The sequence below is a fragment of the Typopeltis vanoorti genome, chromosome 18 (genome assembly GCF_054136105.1).
Source record: "Typopeltis vanoorti isolate ZY-2024b chromosome 18, IOZ_Tvanoo_1.0, whole genome shotgun sequence".
In the NCBI taxonomy this organism is placed as follows: Eukaryota; Metazoa; Arthropoda; class Arachnida; order Uropygi; family Thelyphonidae; genus Typopeltis; species Typopeltis vanoorti.
In genome coordinates, this window is record NC_143566.1 from 64,707,612 (window position 1) to 64,727,737 (window position 20,126).

The 20,126-nt window shown below is 36.5% G+C and overlaps 1 protein-coding gene across 1 annotated transcript in view; it reads left to right on the top strand.

Moving 5' to 3' along the window:
• Positions 1-20,126, top strand: part of Zir (dedicator of cytokinesis) — a 667,641-nt gene that overhangs the window by 334,915 nt on the left and 312,600 nt on the right. Inside the window, exon 26 of the mRNA XM_090407837.1 lies at positions 6,674-6,850. Within this exon, the coding sequence (XP_090263963.1) occupies positions 6,674-6,850 (177 nt within the window). The remainder of the gene's footprint in view (positions 1-6,673; positions 6,851-20,126) is intronic.

The following is a 20,126-nucleotide window of genomic DNA, read 5'->3' on the forward strand; positions in this document are numbered from 1 at the left end:
GTTTTTCTTTTGACAAACCTTATGGTGCACAATTATTCAATGCATGAAGGTTGTCCATTCTAAATGCTTTAAACTCTGATTTTTATTTTTTTTGTTCTTAAGTGAGATGAAGATAGCCTTGGGAAAAAACCAGAACAAAGACCTGTCTTATTTCTCAAAAAAAAAAAGAACATCTCACTTCACTTCTCCCTTTCTTCTGGTAATGCCTAAATCTCCAAACAAGATCAAATTACTCTTGTTGGGCTGACTTCTTGTCCACCTAGCACAAACACATCTCATCCATAGTCTCTTCAGACTCAAAAAAAAAAAAACTTTTTGTGTGTACAAGCTACTAAAACTGTAATCTAAAATCTGCCCATTTGAGATGGTGTGCCAAAAATCTCTAAATATAGTCTGCCCACAGTTGAGACAACTGTTACTGGCAGAGTGCCAAGAAGAGTCAATTCATGTTGAGGGGGTGGGGAAGAATAAGGGATATATGAATTTGTCACCAAACACAAAATCACATGCTTTATACCTAAAATTTTCCAACTGCTATACATACAAAATAGTTACCACTTTAAAAGCTAGAATGTTCGTAAAAGAAAAGCTAATTTTCCAATATGTAATGATAAACACTTATCCCACGAAGTGGATTGATTACCTTATTAATATTCTGCCATGCACAGAAGTGTAGAGAGTTTTCTCATTTGTGGTTGAAGTATATGTTCATTGCTGTTCGGATGAAGAAAATCTGATTAATTGATAATATTTTTCACAGATTCAATTTAATCATTCTCTTTTTCTCTGTGTACATGTTCTATTTCTGCCTTATCTCTATTTTGTAGGTATTTTCATGGACAGTGTTATACTAAACTGGCCACTAGCATGCTTCCATTTTCATCCAAGATTTGTAAGATCACAAGCAGCTGCTGTGTTAACATCCATTTCTTCTCCAGCTTAAAACATACTGAACTGACTTTTCTTCCTCCTATAGATTTTTAATTTTTTCCAGGAAGTCTGATGAATTTCATATGAATAAACAGGTTCCTTGACAGAATATTATTACCAGACACCTCCAGAAAGTTAGGAACTCATTCAGCGAGGCCACATATCACCCACACTACCTTTCATCCCATACTCACCTCCTCCAAAGGTAAGCCATTCCAATTACACACCATTCTAAGAGAGAAAAATCTAGTTTTCATCCCTTACTTGACTATTCATTCTTAATTTACATGTATTCCCTCTCATTCATTCCCCACTCTCCATTTTATGGAGAGTGGGGAATGAATGAGACTACTGGTATCGTACATGATCCTTTGAGAAACTGTAGGTTTCTATCATATTATTATTATTATTATTATTATTATTATTGTAGAGTAGGTGGGAGGCCACCTACTCTACAACTCTGCACCACATCACTAGCATGTGCTATGGAAAATAATGCATATCTATCTATAACCACTCATCAGGATGAGTGCTGTTTGTTATATTATCCTCCATTGAACAACACCACAACAGTAGGTATAAGGAGATAAATATTATTACACAATCCATAAGTGCCTTAAAAGAGTTTGTTTTTTCATTGTAATATCAGCCACATGCAAGTGCCAGCTATGCTTACCATATGATGCAAAGATGGTGGCAATAAAGGCCAGTGATGGCAATGTGCTATGGGTCTCATCAGCACGATGCAGTCAAATACCAACAAAGTGAAAGTTGATACAAAATGCTGCTGTTGATAACTAGACATCATCAATGCAAAAAAAGGTCTTGAGATTTTGGTTGCCACTAGTTACATGCTTCTTATGCAGTGATACAAGATTCAGCATACAAACTGTTCATCAACCTCAACCAGCATTTCTTCTCTGCATATGGCTCCCTTCACTAAAGCAGGCACTATAAAAGCACAGTAAAAGAGTTTCCTCGTGACCTTAGGAAAATGCACCAACAGCCACAAATAGCACCACTCTTTTGCAAAATTAGAACACTGAAAGCTAAGCTCAAACCGTTGACAATCACAGTGCCAATGTACCTTTCCACAACAACACCAACAAACTCGATGACCTTATTTTTTTTTAACAGTATGTGATTTCATCAAAGCCAAGAATAAAAAGTTTAATGCATCATTCTCAATTTTCACATGGAAACTGATGAATTGCTAAAGGATGAAATCATCAAGTTAGCCAGAGAATGGCACTTCAATTTCAGGAAAATTGTCAGGTGCCACCATTTTGTACTCACAAACTTGAAAGTGATTTACATCACATTGATGAACACATCTAAATTAATAGCAGAGGTAAATAACTAGTTCAAAGGCAGATTTCTCCCAGTTCTGCATATGATCTCAACTCAACTTAAGCTTCACTCAGAGAGAACAAGGATGTTAACTATGAAAACAACTAGAGAAAAATACTGAACTGGTGATAACAGTTGGATCAATTATTACAAAAATGGAAAATTAGTGCATAAATTCACACACCACTATTACACACTATAGACACCATATCCTTACAAAAAAAGAAAAATTACATCATAAACACCATATCATTGACAAGCACATCCAAATTAATAGCAGTGGTAAACAACAAGTTCAACGACACTTTCCCCTAATTGTGCATATGAGCTCAAATAATGAGCAGTCTGTTGTTATCCTCTGCAGAAACCAGTATTCAGGCAATGCATAGGGAACATGCACAGTTCATGTTGTCAGCAATCAGTCCCACAGAACTTTTCATATTCACTTTATAAACACATGTGATCTCAACTCCAACCTCAGTGTTGTTAGTGTTCGCTATCATTTCCAGTCTGCAAAACCCTATCTACTTTTCCTGGCAGAAACTCAAACCATTCAAAAAAAGACAAGCAGTGTTTGTCTTTTTTTGTAGTTCCCACCCACAAAAGGTTGTAAGCCTATAGTACATGTGAGTAGTGCTAAGGACTTTTTTATTCTAATTTTGTTAATTTTTATAATTATTTTTTACATAGTCTGAAAATCCTGCTCTAGAGATGAAACATGCAACTTTTTTGCACCACCTCAGGCATCCAGTAAGCATGGCAGTGGTCTCACACTGGGTAATGAAATTCATCTCCCATCTAAAGACAATCGCGGTCATCCATGCCCATGGTAGGATTCGACCCTGCAACCTGTTGGTTGGAGAGTGGATACACTAACTGCTTAGCCAACCAGGCTGGCCAATTGCACATTATAATTCCTTTCAACACAAGGGTGGCATCCATGCATATATTCGCTCTGACATATCGTGCCAGAGAGCACCCAACTTAGAACCACCTGACTTTGACGATCTCTGGCTGAAAATCTTCTTGCCCACTCAATCGAATTCATTTTTTGTCCCTTTTGCTCTGCTGGGCCACCAAAAACTCTGAACTCTTTGACTTCCTCTCCTTAAATGTTGATTTCTATAGTCCCACTCCTCCAATTGCACACAAGCAAGAGATGCTGAAACATTTGCCATTACAAAACACAAATTGTTCACATGTCCACTAGAATACCAAAAAACTCTAACCACTCCCCAAACACTCTAGATCTCTTCCTTGCTAGTGACCCTTCAAAGTACGCTGTGAATGTTGTATGTCCTGTAGGTAACTCAGACCACAATCTAGTACTTATCTCCTCTCTCTCATGGAACAACACTCACAAAGTGATTCTCAATCAAGAGCAGTCTAGAATTATAACAGTGCCGAGTGGTGTAATCTTTGTGATTTCTGTGCCTCTTGGTTGAGGCACATGCGCCGAAGTAATTCTTACTGGCATAGAAATGTACATCCCCCCCCCCCCCCCACACACACACACCATACTAAACTCTCATCCCCTATCTAAACCTTGGTTCTCTAAAAGGTGTGCCAAGGCAGCACAAGTGAAAAAAATGAGTATATTACAGCTGTCAACAACAACAACTCCATCTTCCATTAGTGCCTGTACCCAAGTCTGAAATAGCTGCAAGAAAACCATAAGTGTTTCCAAATCAAACTTTGTAATAACAAAAAGCAGAAAACTTGCATCTTGTCCAAATGGTAACCAAGTCTTTTGGTCTCTTTCCAGAGCAATTGGTCATAATTTTTTACAGTTGATAATGATGCAATGGATGTCTCCATTGCATCATCAACCACAAAAAGCCAATCTCCTGACTTCATACTTTTCTTTCAATGTATGTACCCATAACTGATCCTGGTAAATGCCCCCAACTGTTATTCCACATGCCCAGAACTCAATGCCGCCTCTATCCTTTCCTAAAAAATATTGGACACTAAAAGGTTTCCTGGTCGTGATGGCAGTCCTCTAACTGTCTTGAAGGTTTAGGCCTCAGAACTGACTCTTGCCCTACATCACCTACTCATGCCCTCTTATTCCACTTGCATCTAGTTCACAGCCTATAAACTTACTGTGAGCAAGATGTCATCAATACCCAACTCCTACACTACCTTGAATGCACCCAACTAATAAATAACCACCAGTGTGGATTCCACGGCCACTGATCAGTGAGAGATCTGATACCATGTCAGATGGGTTATCGGATCTCCCATGTCAGATGTTATCAGATATCCCATCTGATGGGAGATCTCATAACATGCCACCCATCTCTGTACAAATATTATAGAAAAGTTTGGTGAATCTCAAGTGGTTGCACTCGATATTTCCAAGGCTTTTTACCAGGTCTGACATGAAGACATATTATACAAGAGCTTATCATTTGGTCTGTCCCACAACTTCTGCAGTTGGGTTGCCAGCTTTCTGACTAGATGCATGCTATGCATGATGGCAGATAGTTTCTTATCCTCTCACTATGCAACTGACACCAGGGTTTTGCAAGGATCTGTTCTTTCGCTAACTCTCTTCCTTCTGTATATCAATGACTTACTCCAGCCGACTCCCAACCCATTATGCAGTTTTACTAATGACAGCACATTGTGTACTACACAAGCCACTTCAACTTAGAGAGCATCATCCTCTTCTGCCCTTAATTCTGATCTCCAAGCCAACCTCTAATGTGATTCAGATAACCATGTCAATTTAAGTGTTAGCAAAACACAGCTCTACCTTATTTTCTTATTGCCACAAAAAAGAACCATTTTCTTCAACAATTAACTTTGGCAATACTCAAATCTCTAAATAAGATGAGACTTCTCTCTTTGAAATTACACTGATATCAGGCCTTTCTGGCACAAACACATCATAAGCATTGCCTCCTCAGCTTCCAAGAAACTGGGATTTCTCTTTTGCTCAAGGAACTACTTCATTTGTGAACAGTTGTTAACCTTATACAAATCACAAATTAACTCAACTATCAAATATTACTCTTACATTTGGGATGTGTCCCTAAGCGCTCCCTCAAAATACTTGATTGAATACAGAATAGGACAGTCAGATTGATCAATGACCCATCACTTACCAACTCACTTCACCCCTTCTCACACAGACATTATTTTTGTGATATGTATCTTTTATAAATATTTTCATGGTAAATGATTTAGCATCAGTAATGCCTCCAGTCTTTACTAAATCCATTGAAACATGCAGCTGCCACCCAAAATCACTTCAAACTAACAGAACAAATTTCTTTTTCTCCTATTTCATCCTGTTACGGATGTACTCTGGAACAGTCTTCCACCTCATGTGTTTCCCAAGGAATATAATATACAAGCTTTCAGATTAAATGTAAGTAAATTTCTCATTTCTCATAAATGGTATTGATGTACTATAGGTTGATCAGTTAACCTCTCCTGTATGGGCTCATGATTAAAATAAAATAAAAATAAATAAAAGATAAAATCTGAAATAGAACTTCTGACCGCCTGTTTCTTTTGTTTACCTATTTTATGAATGTACTAAGTTTTTATAATATAGTAGAGGTTGTCCAATACATCAGTTCAATTGCCCTAACATTAATATGGAATTAATCAATAAGACACAATTATTTTTACAGTAGACTAAAATCTCTCTTTTTAGTTTTCTTCTTCCTTGGTAATTATTTATTTATTTTTAATTTAATCAACCCATCACACAAAGGCCATAAAATTTATAACACTAGAGTGGTGTGTGTGCGTGTGTGTGAAAAAGTGGTTAAAGAAGGAATTTATTAAACAGGTTTCTTGAAAAAGTTGGAGCAGTATCCATTGGGGAAAAAATATAGGCTTCATTCCAACCACCTCTGTTCTAAAGAACAGGTGGGTGGAATGAAGGGAGAAGGTAAGAAGTTGGTTGACTATGTTTGGAGTTGAACTATGTATAGAAGTTGACCAGTAGGTTTGTGTTATTACATCATTAGTGAAAGCAGAGGAATGGCATTGAAAGCGCCTATAAAAAAAATGCATAAAACAGAAATAAAGCTGCTATGGGAAAGTAACTAGAGGGAAGTCACCTATTAGGCAGATTGACCAACTAATAGGTGAATTGCAATTATGAGAGAACAGAAAATTATTTTACACCAGTTATTTTTTATTTTTATTTATTTTTTTTGTTTATTTGTTCGTGCAAAATAACTGTCTTTAGGATTAGATATAATATAATCACTAGAGAATTTGCCATACAAAAAAAGAAAGAAAAAACTTATATTATTAAATATGTGAAAAGGTCTTCTTTATATTAAATTTGGTTATTCATAATTAATATCACTTTATTCATAAATAGCATAAATATATTACATTTTAATCATTTACCATAATTTTGTAGTCTCGCAAATCTCAGCTGAAAGAAGATACTACCCGTCATTTGCTGATTTGTTTTTTATGGGTGATAAAGAATGTTGATGACAAAGTTTTGAAACAGTGGTGGGCAGATCTTCCTAGTTACAGACTCAATCAACTCTTAGAAGTACTGTTCATTGCAGTGTCTTGCTTTGAGTATAAAGTATGTAAAATTTTCATTGATATGCTTTCTATATTAATTTTTATAAAATCATATAATATTTTATTACATGATTTATGTTACTGTTTTAGATGTTAAATTTGCAGTACAACGTATTCGTAGTTTATGACAATACATTTATTTTATTTTATATTATTTTGTGAAGTATAAATTACTAATCATTTTGTTAATGCATCTAACATTAATTAATAATGTATTGAGCCTTTAGGACATAGATGAATTTCATTTCCTGGTGTACCTACCACTTTAAATATGCACATCTGCATGTGGTATACAGCAGAAAACAGTAAAAAAAGAGGTGGTGAAAGGGAAGAATAAAGGAGAACATTAATGAGAAAAAAAAGGAAGAGTAAGAAAATTTTGACAAAGAAGAGTAAGTACAGATGTGTGGGTGAGAGAGAGAGAGAGAGAGAGTAAATTTATGTGGCTAGGGGGTGTTTTATTCACTGAGAGAAATGGAATTACAAAATCAAGAAACTGAGAATATGAGGGGGGGGCAGGAATTAGGCAGTCATGTGTGCATGTACCTTTGTGGTGAGAGAATATGAGAAAGATGAAAATACTGAATGCAGCTGTCTCAATTATTCAAGTCTCAATAACAAATGGGACAATGCTCACTGAATGATGCAAGGGTACCTGCATCATTCAGTCAATATATATTGCACTGTATCTATAATAATATCAGAAGCATCAGGAACAAGAGTGAGGAGATCTTGAGTTGGCAAAAATTATAGGCATTAGTGAGACTTAGTTAAGGGATTAATTTTTGCACAGATAAAATGCAAGGGATACTGTAAACAGAACAGGATGACTGGGAGGCATGGAGCAATGATGTCTGAAGAATTGTAGCCTGCAAGAGTAAAAGTTCATCAGGAAGGTATGGTTGAAGGAAACGGTATATTTGATCTCTGGTGTAAAATATGAGCTAACAGCAGAAAATATATAGTGGTGATATAATTTGGGGGAGGGTCTTAAAACTTGAGTTATTGTTGAGAATTGTTAAATATTGAGAGAATTATTGAGTGATGACATTGCAAGTGTGGGTTATCCATTTGGGAATTCAGGGAATAATATGAGAATTGGGGTAGATGAAGAGATATTTTGGATGTTAAGGAATTTCAGTGTGAATATGGCCATGCAATTGAATAAGATCTCAGAGTGTGTGTGTGTGTGTCATAAAAAAGTGCAAAAGAAGTGACTCTTCTCCTAATCAGGTTGTTTACTTTAAGTCTCAGCACTGGCAGAGTCGGACTGGAGAGGAAAGAGTGCTTTTACATAAAGGAGACTCCAAGAACAGAGATAGCCATTATGTGCCAGCTAGTATCTCAGAGTGGTGGAAAGGTATTAGAAAAGCTGGTTAAGGGCAGATGGATAGATAGGAATATAATACTTGGTGTGGGACAGCATGCTTTGTGAAGGAGAGGGCTTGTATTAATAATTTATTCACTCTACAATCAGATGATGGTTGAGTTGGATAAGGGAAATGGCTACACCATGACATTACTAGACTACTAAATTGTAGCCCCTACTTTGAGACACTTCCATTTCAATAAAAGGGAGCCAAGAATATTCCTCTTATAGAGCTACAATGGGATTCATGATTTGTAGTGTTTAATCATTCAAAACCTTGAATGTCTACAATGCTAATTACATTGATGTTCAGGCAACTGCATTCCAGGTATATGTTGAATTCAGTGAAGCTACTCACTACAATAATCAAATCCTTTGCCTACACCTTGATATTTAGCAAAACAAAATATTAGTTTTGCTAAATAGATCCCCAGCTAACAGGCTGGAGAAAACTATCTAAGAAGAAGAATCAAGGCATAGCACTTGGCCATTTCTTAGAGGAAAGACCAAGTCTCTGTAGTAGATGAAATTCATTTCCTAGTCTAATAACATCACTTATCAGTATAATGTCGCTGCACTGTTTATTAGAAGTTGGATCTATTTTTGGATTCAGGAGCAAAATTCCAATTTGTTCTTTGTCCAGTATCTTCAACAAGATATGTTTTCACAGTTACATCAGAAATCACAGAGATGTTCCAAAATTTCTTCTTTTTGAGGTCACAGCTTTAAAATAGTTATTCTCTAGACCAAATGTTAGATAACACATTGAACCAAACATACTAGTCATGCTGTGGTTTAGCCAGCAGATAATCTTTCAGCTGCTATTATTCTTATTATTATTACCCAACACCCCATGGAGTCAAAGACTCATCTGGGAGGCCCTTTTATATACACACAGCTCATTATACCATGCTTTAAACACACTCAAATTCTCTGCAGACACCACGCTCTCAGGCTAGGCATTCCAATCATTCACAACTATGCATCAAAAAAACCTGCTTCTCATTCCCCTACTCACATCCTCTTTATCATCCCATTTCCCAGGGATGACCTCTGTTTCTCCCCTGATCTCCCACTATTTTCTGTAGAACTTCTCCAGCATTGATCCTATAACAACCCCTTACTAACCTGTATGTCTCTATCATGTCTCCCCTCTTCCTCCTGTCCACCAGACTCTGCAAGTTGCATCTTTCCTCATACTCGACATTCCAGTGGTTAGAAACTACCTTAGCAAGTCACCTCTGGACCCTTTCCAACATCTCTTCGTCCTTCTGAAAAACCAGGTGACGAATCTGGGCACAATAGTCCATGTGTGGCCTAATCAAAGCCTTATACAATGGAACAAGAATCTCCCTACTTATACAAGTCAGTGTCCTCTGCATCATTCCCAGAAGTCTTTGTGTTGTATTCACAATTTTGGCTATGTGTCCCCTAAATTTCAGATCCTTATCCACTATCACCCCCAGATCTCTTATTTCCTCCACCTCTGACAATATATCCTCATCAAGCATAAATTCTGCATCCCATCTTTGTTTTCCAGATTTTAAAACCTTACATTTTGCAACATTGAACTCATATCCCCATTCCTATGCTCACTCACTTTATTCAAGTCTTCTTGTAAAGCCATAACATCTTCTCTACCATTCATGGTTCATCCCAACTTTGCATCATCTGCAAACAACTGAATATCTCCATCCAAATCTCCACCAATATCATTAATATACAAGTTAAACAGTAATGGCCCTAAAACAGACCCCCTGAGGCACACCACTAGTGATTTTTTTTTTTCCTGGATATTGCTCCCCTATGTTGATACCTATCAGATAGCCAGTCTCCAATCCAATTCACCAATCTAATATCCAAACTCCATCGTCTCTAGTTTGACTATCAACTTATCATGCGGTAATCTATCAAAAGCCTTTGCAAAATCTAAGTATATTTCTGTGTATCCTTCTCCTCTGTCCAAGGAAGCAGTCACTTTATTATAATAAGTAAGTAGATTACTAAAACATGACCTCCCTTTAGCAAATTCTTGCTGTCCATCAAGGATAATACCATTGTTGTCAGATCCTAGTTCTCACAAGCTTCTCCAACAACTTAACTACAACACCTAACACACAGATAGGCCCCCTCCATGTGGAGCACCTGTTCTTGGTGGAGGGGACTTCCCAGTGATGGTACTGCCCTTTCCATTCTTCTTTTTTTTCTTTGCTTTTCTTCCTGTATTCTTTGCTCTACTTCTCCTGAGTCTTTTTCACTATCCGTTTTCCAGACCACCATCACTGGGATCCAACACCCTGCCGCCGTGTTTGCCGTGCGCTGCGACCTGTGGACATCCAGAAAGGGGGATCCTGGTAGTCTTGCACTACTTTGGCCCCTGCTTCAGCTAGACGGGCGATCCTGGATGGCCCAGCCAGGATCATTCGGCTAGTGGACTTGCCTGCAAGAGTCAATGGTGTTGCAGTAAGTTTCTCACGCCATAGTCTGGGGTCGGGATCCTAGACCTGTTGCAGTGGTGGTATAGCGTCCAGGGTAGCTCTGGCGTTCCACTCCTGAGCGCAGTCTTTGCTTGCTGGGTAGTGGGTGGAGAGCTCTGCTGCTGAACTAAAACCTCCTTAAATATGAATCCTTCATCCTCAAAGATATGGACATGTTCTTTACTATGTTCAGCAAGCAGCAAGAGAAACAAAGGCTTAATTTTCCCACCAACAGCCATATAATCAGCCATTTGTCAAGGAGGAACTAAAAAGAGCTCTCCTACAATCTCACCTTAGTGCAGTAGGGCCTGATGACATCCATTATGAAATGATAAAACATCTACCATCATCTTCTATGGATCACCTTCTCTTACTATACAATAGAATACTTGCAGAGGAAGAGTTTCCAAATTCTTGGCATAACTCAATTGTCATTGCTATCCCAAAACCAGGAAAAGATCCAGCACAAGCAAATAATTACTGACCCATTGCTCTGACCAGCTGTCTTTGTAAGATACTAGAGAAAATGGTTAATGCCAGACTTCTCTGGTATTTAGAAAGCAACAATCTTCTCTCCAGTACACAATGTGATTTCCATAGACATCGATCAACTTTAGACCATTTGGTTCGTTTAGAAACTTGTATAAGCGATGCATTTCTGAAGCAAGAACGTCTTGTCTCAGTTTTTTTTGACATGGAAAAAGTTTGACACAGCCTGGAGATATGGCATATTAAAAGACTGCTATAACCTAGATCTCAAAGGACACCTCCCTATATTTATTAAAAACTTTCTGTCCAAGCGAACTTTCCAAGTCAGAGTGGGAAATATGCTATGTCAACCATATCATCAAGAACGAGGTGTTCCCCATGGCAACACCATGGCAACTGGCTGACAATCTTAATTCTTCTGATCTTTTTTTATCACTTCATTCAACAACTCTTTCATAGCTTTTCTCACATGATGCTTATTCTCTCTTTCTCTCTCTCTCCTTCCCTCCACACCATATTAATCTCCTTTCAAGTCAGTGTTTCAGCAAAAACAATTATATATCTTCTTGTTGTCCTACCTACTTACCTGTAGACTCATTCACATCACACATCTTTGCTCCCAGAAAACACGTTTTCTTTATTTAGTTGTTTAGTACATCCTAATTAAAGAATCATTGCACATCACTATATTTTTTTACACTTTTTCACCATTTTTTGTACTTTTGCATTTTGCTTTTTTTCTTATATTCATGTTCCATCTCCTTTTTTTCACTTTCTTGATACAGAATAAGCAGTTTTCCATTCTTTCCAGCTCTTCTTTCATACTATGAAGTATTCGTTGTGGGTGTGAGATTTCTATTACTGGCCTACTGCACTCTGGTGTGTTTTCTTCTACTATTCCCATGTTACCTACCCCACATTCCCCCTCTCTCTCTCTCTCACACATCGTTGACACTATCATGCTGCTCTCCCAGATTTCCATTCATGCTGACATTTTTTCTTATCCATGTCACAACTTGCCATGTGTGTGTGTGTGCACAGTTGATTCATCATTCATTTGCATTCAAAGCCTTGTGTTCTCTGCTATGCACTTATTTGTTGTTATTATTGTATGGGCACCTCCATGTAGTCCAAAGACTCATCTCTGGAGAACCAAACTAGTGACACGATATCTATCATACCTTTCTTTGAACCCATTAACAGACAAAGAATTCATTCCATTAATTTACAATTCTCCAAACAAAATATCTAATCCTCACACCCCCTGCTAACCATACTCTTACTCAACTTCCAGAGACGACCTCTTCACACACTTCTAACAAATTCTCTGCCTATCCTCTCCTTCTCCATAAATTACTCACTTTTGCTAATGAGTAATCTCACACATGGCAGACTATAAAAAACACTCATATCAATTAAATAAATGGCTAACTCTGATATGTCCTACACATTAATAATTCTACAATTTAATATAAAAATACACTCTCAAGTATGCTCACATTTAATTAAAGCACTCAAACTGAATAAAAACTTAATATATGGTTGTTGGCTTGCTTGGCCAAGTGATTAGCATATCGACCCTCCAACCTACAAACTACTCTTTTTATTCCCACCATGACATGGATGTTTGTGTTTAGGTGAAAGATGAATTTCATCACCTGCTATGAGCCTTCCACCCTGCTTAGTGGAGACCTGAAGTAGCTTGAAAAAAATTTCATGTATGGTCTTTCTAGAGCAGGATTTCTTGATTATGTAAATGCTAAATAAAAATACACAAAAATTATATAAAATTAATAAATAAAATAAAATTCTTAGCCCATCACTAATGCATGACAGGTTTACAACTCGTAAGTGGGAATCACATAAAAAAATAAACAAATATAAAACTTAATATTAACAAATAAAAAATTAACTTAGCTCTCTGACTTCAACAAATGCATCTTACTATAATTAATAAATAAGTAATTGCAAGTTTTTCCACTTGGTTATACTATAAAATAAAGATATCAAGAAATTATATTCTTGGTTTAATCCTTTATCCAAGTGTAAGCAAATAAATTTGCACCTGAACTATTTTCAGGACTGGGGCAACTCGTATAAAGAGGTTAATGACTTCACATCACTTGCCTTAGTATTCCATAATGCAAATCACATCTCCTTGTGGATATGTATAATGCTATGCATTATGGGAAGGGTCACTACCCAGACCAGTTTTGACCTTTATTAAGGTGAAAAAGTAAACGGGTTGCTCATCATAGGCCTAGAGTAGCTAATATAGAGGTGCAAGAGAGCCTGATAGTATTAGGAGAAACAAAGACAGATAGATAGCATGAGAGGTAGAGAAAAGGCCTCAACTCTTTTATATCATCATATAGCCAAAGGCTATCACTTTTCCTTTTTCACCTATCTCATATAGATGAACAACCAAAAGACCAATTGAAACTAAAGTGCAAAGATGACTGATGCCCATGTGGTTAGTCCATCTGGGTTAACTGCCTTGAGTTGGCCTTCTAGGCCTGGAATTGCTCTCCAGTCATCCCTGCAATTGACTATAAGACCATATTGAATTAAGAGGATGAAACTAAGTTAACCACCTTACTGGCCATTAAATACGGATCCTCAAAAGCTTCGTATCCATCATAAATTTCAATGTAATATCAATGGTATTATAATTTTAATATGCACTTCGCATCCATGGTAATGTGGACATATATATATACGTCCTGGCCGGTAGCATGGTTAAGGGGATAATAAATCCCCCCATTATTTTAAAGCCAGATGCGAAACTCAGAGATTGAAATCTAAGAGTTTCATGCCGAAGAACTATTGGCGAGTCCAAGCATAAGTCAACACCTGGGTAGTACAATACTAGGGCAACTCGGAGCAAAGGTGGAGCACGCTCCATCACTATCCTTAATATTTTCTCATATGAGGAGAGGTCACTACCCAGACCGGTTTCAATCTTTATTGAGGTCTCATCAGTGAGTAAGTAGACCTAAAATACCAAGGTTTCAGTGAACCAAAAAATAGCTGGAAAAATAGCCTCTTGGCTCTTTATTGTGGGATGAAACTATTTAAAAAAACTTTCATAGCAAGAACAGACAGAATTTTATCTTCCCCTAGTGAATATTGCATAATGTGGGTAGTCTACACCAAATAGTGATAAATTTGATATCTTCTATAATGCTTCTTTCTAAATACAAAAATCATCTGATTGAACAATAAAATTTCCACAGTACAATATTCTAAAGTATTTGGATGTCATATTGCTGGTTTTCAAATTCATGTTTCTTTCTAACCTTCCATAAATGGTATTTTAAATCAAATTTCCCACTACATCATTGGCATATGCTAATACCTTATTTTCCTTTATAGTTGAAGGAACTGTTATTCTTCACACAACATGTGTATTGTAGACTTCCTGTAAGAAAGGTTCAAGAACCAATGCAAAGAGCAGTGGACTGAGAGGTCAACATTTCTTGATTCAAATTTTTCCTGGGTCTGACAGAAACCCATTAACTATTAGGCAGGTGGTTGAATTGGCATAGGCACCTTTGATAACAGATAGTTTTTTACCTACACCAATTTGCTGGAGGATGTGGAATAGAAAGGGATGCTTTACATTATCAAATGCTTCCGTAAGGTCTACTGATGGCACTGCCATCAACTGCTTTTTCGTGTTAACTAAGTGGATTAGATCACATAGCAGAAATAGATTAAATTCTACTGCTCGACCTAGTACTCCATACATCCGTGTGCTTTTAATTATATATCTCATTCCCACTTTGAGCCTGTTATTGATAATGCAAAAAAATATCTTGAAGTCAGTATAGGATAAAGAAACAGGTCTCCAGCTGCTGATTAAGGTATGAGCCAATGTTCCCTCTAATTTTTTGCTGTGAGTGTGCACAGAAATTTGCGTGTGTGTAAAATTTGCCTTCTTTTGAAAAGTATGTGCGCACCCATACAGAATCACCATACTGATCACTTAAGCAAAAAAGTTAAAAGATTTTAGTTTACTCTTTACCTTCTGGTGTCAATGGGACGTCAGCCAGGTCACCCCAACTCCCCACCACGTTCCCACACACGGCAGTAGCCTCCCCAGTAAACAGTCGGAAATCACGATTCACAAGCCTTGGGCATGCGAGGCCAACACAATACCGACTGTACTAGATAGGATTCTAAGTGTGTGTATTATTACCATCACCAAGTAAGTTGTGTGACATCAATCACTGAGCTAACATAAATATTTTATATGTATTTAATATTGATCTGATTAGAAGTAAGAAATAAAGTAAAAAAAAAAAAAAAAGATAACACTAGTGACTGATTCCTTTAATTAAATTTTCTAACTTTGCAAATAACTCTAAACATACATAATAAAATATTCCCATTACTAATTCTCACCTTCTTAAACATTCATAATAAGTACATTACTAATTCTCATCTTGTTTAGTTCTAGCTTCTATCTCTATTTTTTTTCCTCTCTTCTGTCTTTCGCATTCACCCACTCTTTATATACACTATCTAAATTAACTGAATTTCCATATAATTGGTAACTTTTCACTCTCATTAGCGTATCCAAATGACATTCTCCTAAACGGTTTCTAAGTTGGTTTTTTATTTGATTCATTAGACTAAAACCTCACTCACAGTCTGCACTAGATGCAAGGAAGGTTCCTCCAATATCCATTAACTTTGCCAAATCACAAAACTGCTCATTTTGAAGAGCAAATACAACCATTTGTGTAAAATTTGATATCATTTTGCATTTAATTTTTTCTTGTACAGAAAATTTGAAATCATTAAACTGACTAATTATTTCTGTAGTATCATCCAGAAAATCATGATATTTAAGACAAAGGGCATTAACATGTTCACTACCAAATGAGAAATCACAATGTGAAATAGAGGAGATATCAAACACTGACCACTCTTGTATCTCATTCTCAGGGAATCTGTCCTCTAAATGTGCACATAAACAATTTATAAAATTTAACAGGGGCCTAGTATCTACTGGTTCAGTCTCTTCTTGTTTAAGTAAAGCATTTACTCTGTCACTCCAGCAAGCTTCACCTTCTAAATACTGATTCCTGATTTTGTTAATCTTCCCTCTGGCAAAATGATGACTGTCTAGTGGTGCAAGGTTACTCCTTTATAAGATTTTGCACAGGGAAGCCATTTCTTCAAAAACATCACTTAAAACATTAACAGCTACTTTGAATGTCATGTTAGTTAATTTATTGTGACAATAATTAACCACAGGATCATTTGATTTGTCTTTTTCAAAATATGTGATCAGTCCCTCATAGTTTCTTATTATTGCCTGTAATGCAAAATGTCTGGATAGCCACCGCACTTCATTGAGTGGTCTGAAGGCAATTGCTTCATTTTCAGACACCTCTACAATTTCTTTAAATTCGTGTCTTTTCACTGTGGAACGAAAAAAGAGTGTGTACACTGTTCTCATTAATATATCAATATCTCTGATTAGTTTAATTTCCTTCTGCCTATCACAGATTCTTAGATCCTCACGGTGAGCTACACAGTGTTGCTGGACAAGATGTGGAACTTCTAATTTAAGTTTTGCAGTGACACCATTAACTTTCCCCAGTATCACTGTGGCTCCATCAGAGGTAAACATTACCATTTTTTGGAGATCAAGTTTCTTTTCTTGATAAAACTGTTTAATAGCTAACACAATGGAGGAGGCATCACATGCCTGCAACTGAATTATTCCGCCAAAATATGTTTTATATTCATTACAATCTTTAGGTCTAAACTTAAAATAGAGATTGAGACATTTGTTAACAGTTATATCAGCATCAATGGTTAAGGTGTGGAAATTTGCAGATGCAATTTGCTCAAACATGTCATTTTCAATAATTAAATTGATTGTTTCCAGAAATTAAAACGCATAATTGTTGCTTCGCCAGCTGTCTGGGAGTTGAACATACTTTTCCATATGTTCATTAATATGTTGAACTGAAAGTAAAGAGTTATTCATCTTAACAACTAATAAGACACTGTCAATAAGAACTTTAATCTGCTCTGGGTTTGATCGTTTTCTCTCTCAGTCATCTGAACTTTCATGTAGCATACGCAGTACTCCTGTAGCTGGCAATGAACAATTTTGTTGCCTAAGTTTGTGTACACCATCTTGTCAAATGGCATTTCAAAAAGTCCAACTTCCAAGTGACATCAAACTTCTTCCCATTAGCAAAATCCCCAGCAACCTTTGCATCACGACAATAAATACAAACAACACCAGTTGTAGCATCATACATAAATATTTCACGCAGCTGAATGTTTATCAACTCATGAGCTTTTGGCATAGCAGTTTTCACTATTTCATCCAGCCATTCACTTTTAAAGCAGCTAGCAGTTCGTTTTTACTTCCTTTGAATTTGACATGGTGCATCAGTTTTTTGCAATTTTGTTATTTGAAGAATGTTTTTTATTGTTTTTATTAATTTACAAATATACACTATTCACTGAATAACTTGGCAAGGCAAAAGCTGAACCAACACTAAACATTGCCAAGGGCAACACAAGAGCTAAAAGATATGCCTAGAGGCTAGATTTAATTAACTTGGTTGTATCTCAATGCGTGTACACGAATGTTATTATTTAGTCTACTATTTTAAAATTCCTTTTAAAAATTAGAGAATTTTGAAACTCTACAATATTTTTAATTGTACTCTAATTTAAGTTTTTAATGGTATTTAATTATTTTTATTAAAATTATGAAACCATTGTTTTAATTCATCATGATCTTGAACTAATTTGATCAGCCAATCAGGTTTGGGAATTTTCCATGAGTCAGGCCTGAGATGTAAACAAACCGCACGCCATTCTATATGCTACTTAAAAATTACACATTTAAGCCACACCCCTTTCACTTTGGCATCAAATCGCTAGCCTCAAATAGGGTTACTGGTAAGAATTTGTAAGTTTTTTGCAACTTCGAGAATATAATAAAAATGCGAGGTTATAGGTTTGTGCATTTCCAAGTTACTGTATTTTTTAAAGAATTTATAGGTTAATGTTTAGGTGGAACTTCTTTAATTAATAAATTTTAATTTCATCTTGAAAATCTAGTGTGTGCATATTGCTTTGTGCATTAGTTGTAAAATATGTGTACGCACAGCTAAGAGGGAAAATTGGTGTGAGCCCTATTAGGTTTAGGAATGTGGACAGTATGGCTTGCTACAAATTCACTTGGTATGTATCCTGATGAGAGAAAGGAATTAAATAGTGTAACTAGGGGAAGAATAAAACCCCAGACCTTGCAATAAAGTTCTATCCCTAGAGCATCAGGTCCTGGAGATTATCTTGTCTGACATTCTTTATAGGCTGTGGTAACTTCAGATGCTGTAATGGGTCTGTCAAGCCCATCTGGGACAGGAAAGCCATTAATGTTCCAAGAGTTATAATTTCCAACAGTACTATTGTCTTCAAACAGATTTTTGTAGTGTTTTTGAAAGGAGTCAAGCATGTTTTGAGTGGTGGACACGTCTTCTCCATCAGTGCAGATTTGAGTAATATTCCTTTCTTTGTGAAATTTTGTGAATTGTCTATTGAAGAATGTAGCTGAAGGGCTATCTGCTAAGTGCTGCTGTATTGTTATCTTAAAATTTCTTTCTTTTACTTGTTTCTACCTTTCCAGTTCTATCTCAGTGTTAATGTTTCTAATGATGTTGCTACTCAAACCAGCTTCTCTCTTTATACAGGTCTTTCAACTTTTTCCTTTTGAGGAAAAACCTGTTCCTTTCCTCATTCCATCATATTCTGCTTTACTGCTTCTTTGAATTTTAACCATGTATCCCAGTTCCAGGTAACAATATCCCAATTTGAACAGAGGGTCTGGAATTTAGTTAAAAAGATTAACGAAAAATTTGGTGGACGTCTCCATGGTCCAGAAGAGATCTCTACTTTTTCCATGCAGTGAAACTTAAGTAGAACTGGATTATGATCTGACATGTTGATGTCAAGATGTTTTATCTGAATTATCCTATTTATAAGGAAAGAAGAGATATAAACTTGATCGATATGAGTACTAATACCTTGATTCATGTACGTCTATGCCTGGAGATTAGGATTGCAAATCCTTCATATGTCTACTAGTTGAGCATTGTCGAGATATGTTTTTAACTGTGCATATCCCACTTTTCCACTCCTGGGGAGTCCTCCTATTTTGTCTAATGATGGGTTTTCAATACAATTCCAGTCTCCAGTTACTATGATGTAGTGGGCACCGTTTAAATATAATTCCAATTCCTGGAAGAATTTTTGACTAACTGTTCCATTGGATGGAGCATAAACATTTATAAGCCTTATTACATCCACAGTATTTCCAATCCGTTGTCAAGATTCTCCCTTCTGCATCCCTTTGGATATTACAGAATGACCCAAGGAGGGGTGCAAGAAGAGATAAATAATAACTCCTACTCCAGCCCTGCTAAATCTTCCAAAGCTCCAATAAGAAAAAAGTGGATATCTACCTGTTAGACTTTTTATATCTGCAGAAGTATGTTTCTTGGAGAAATAAAAACCTGAAAGGTCTCTTCAATTGAAGCCAGGCTCAGAAGTGGAGATACCAGGCAGAAGCAATGGCAAGGTCATCTTTACCTATAAGAATTGCCAAAAAGTGTGCCACCTATTTATTAAAGACCTCAATGAAGATCGAAACTAGTCTGGGTAGTGGCTCTTCCCTTAATGCATAACATTATACATATCTGCAAGGAGATGTGTTTTGCATTATGGGAGATACTGAGATAGCAGTGATGTTAGCTTGGTCCACCTTTGCTATGAGTTGCCCGGTGTTGTACTACCTGACCCCAGTCCTGAAGATATTTTCAGGTGCAAACTTTGTTTGCTCATATTTGGATAAAGGATTAAACTAAATTTATTATAGTCTAACCAAGTGAAAAATAAACTTT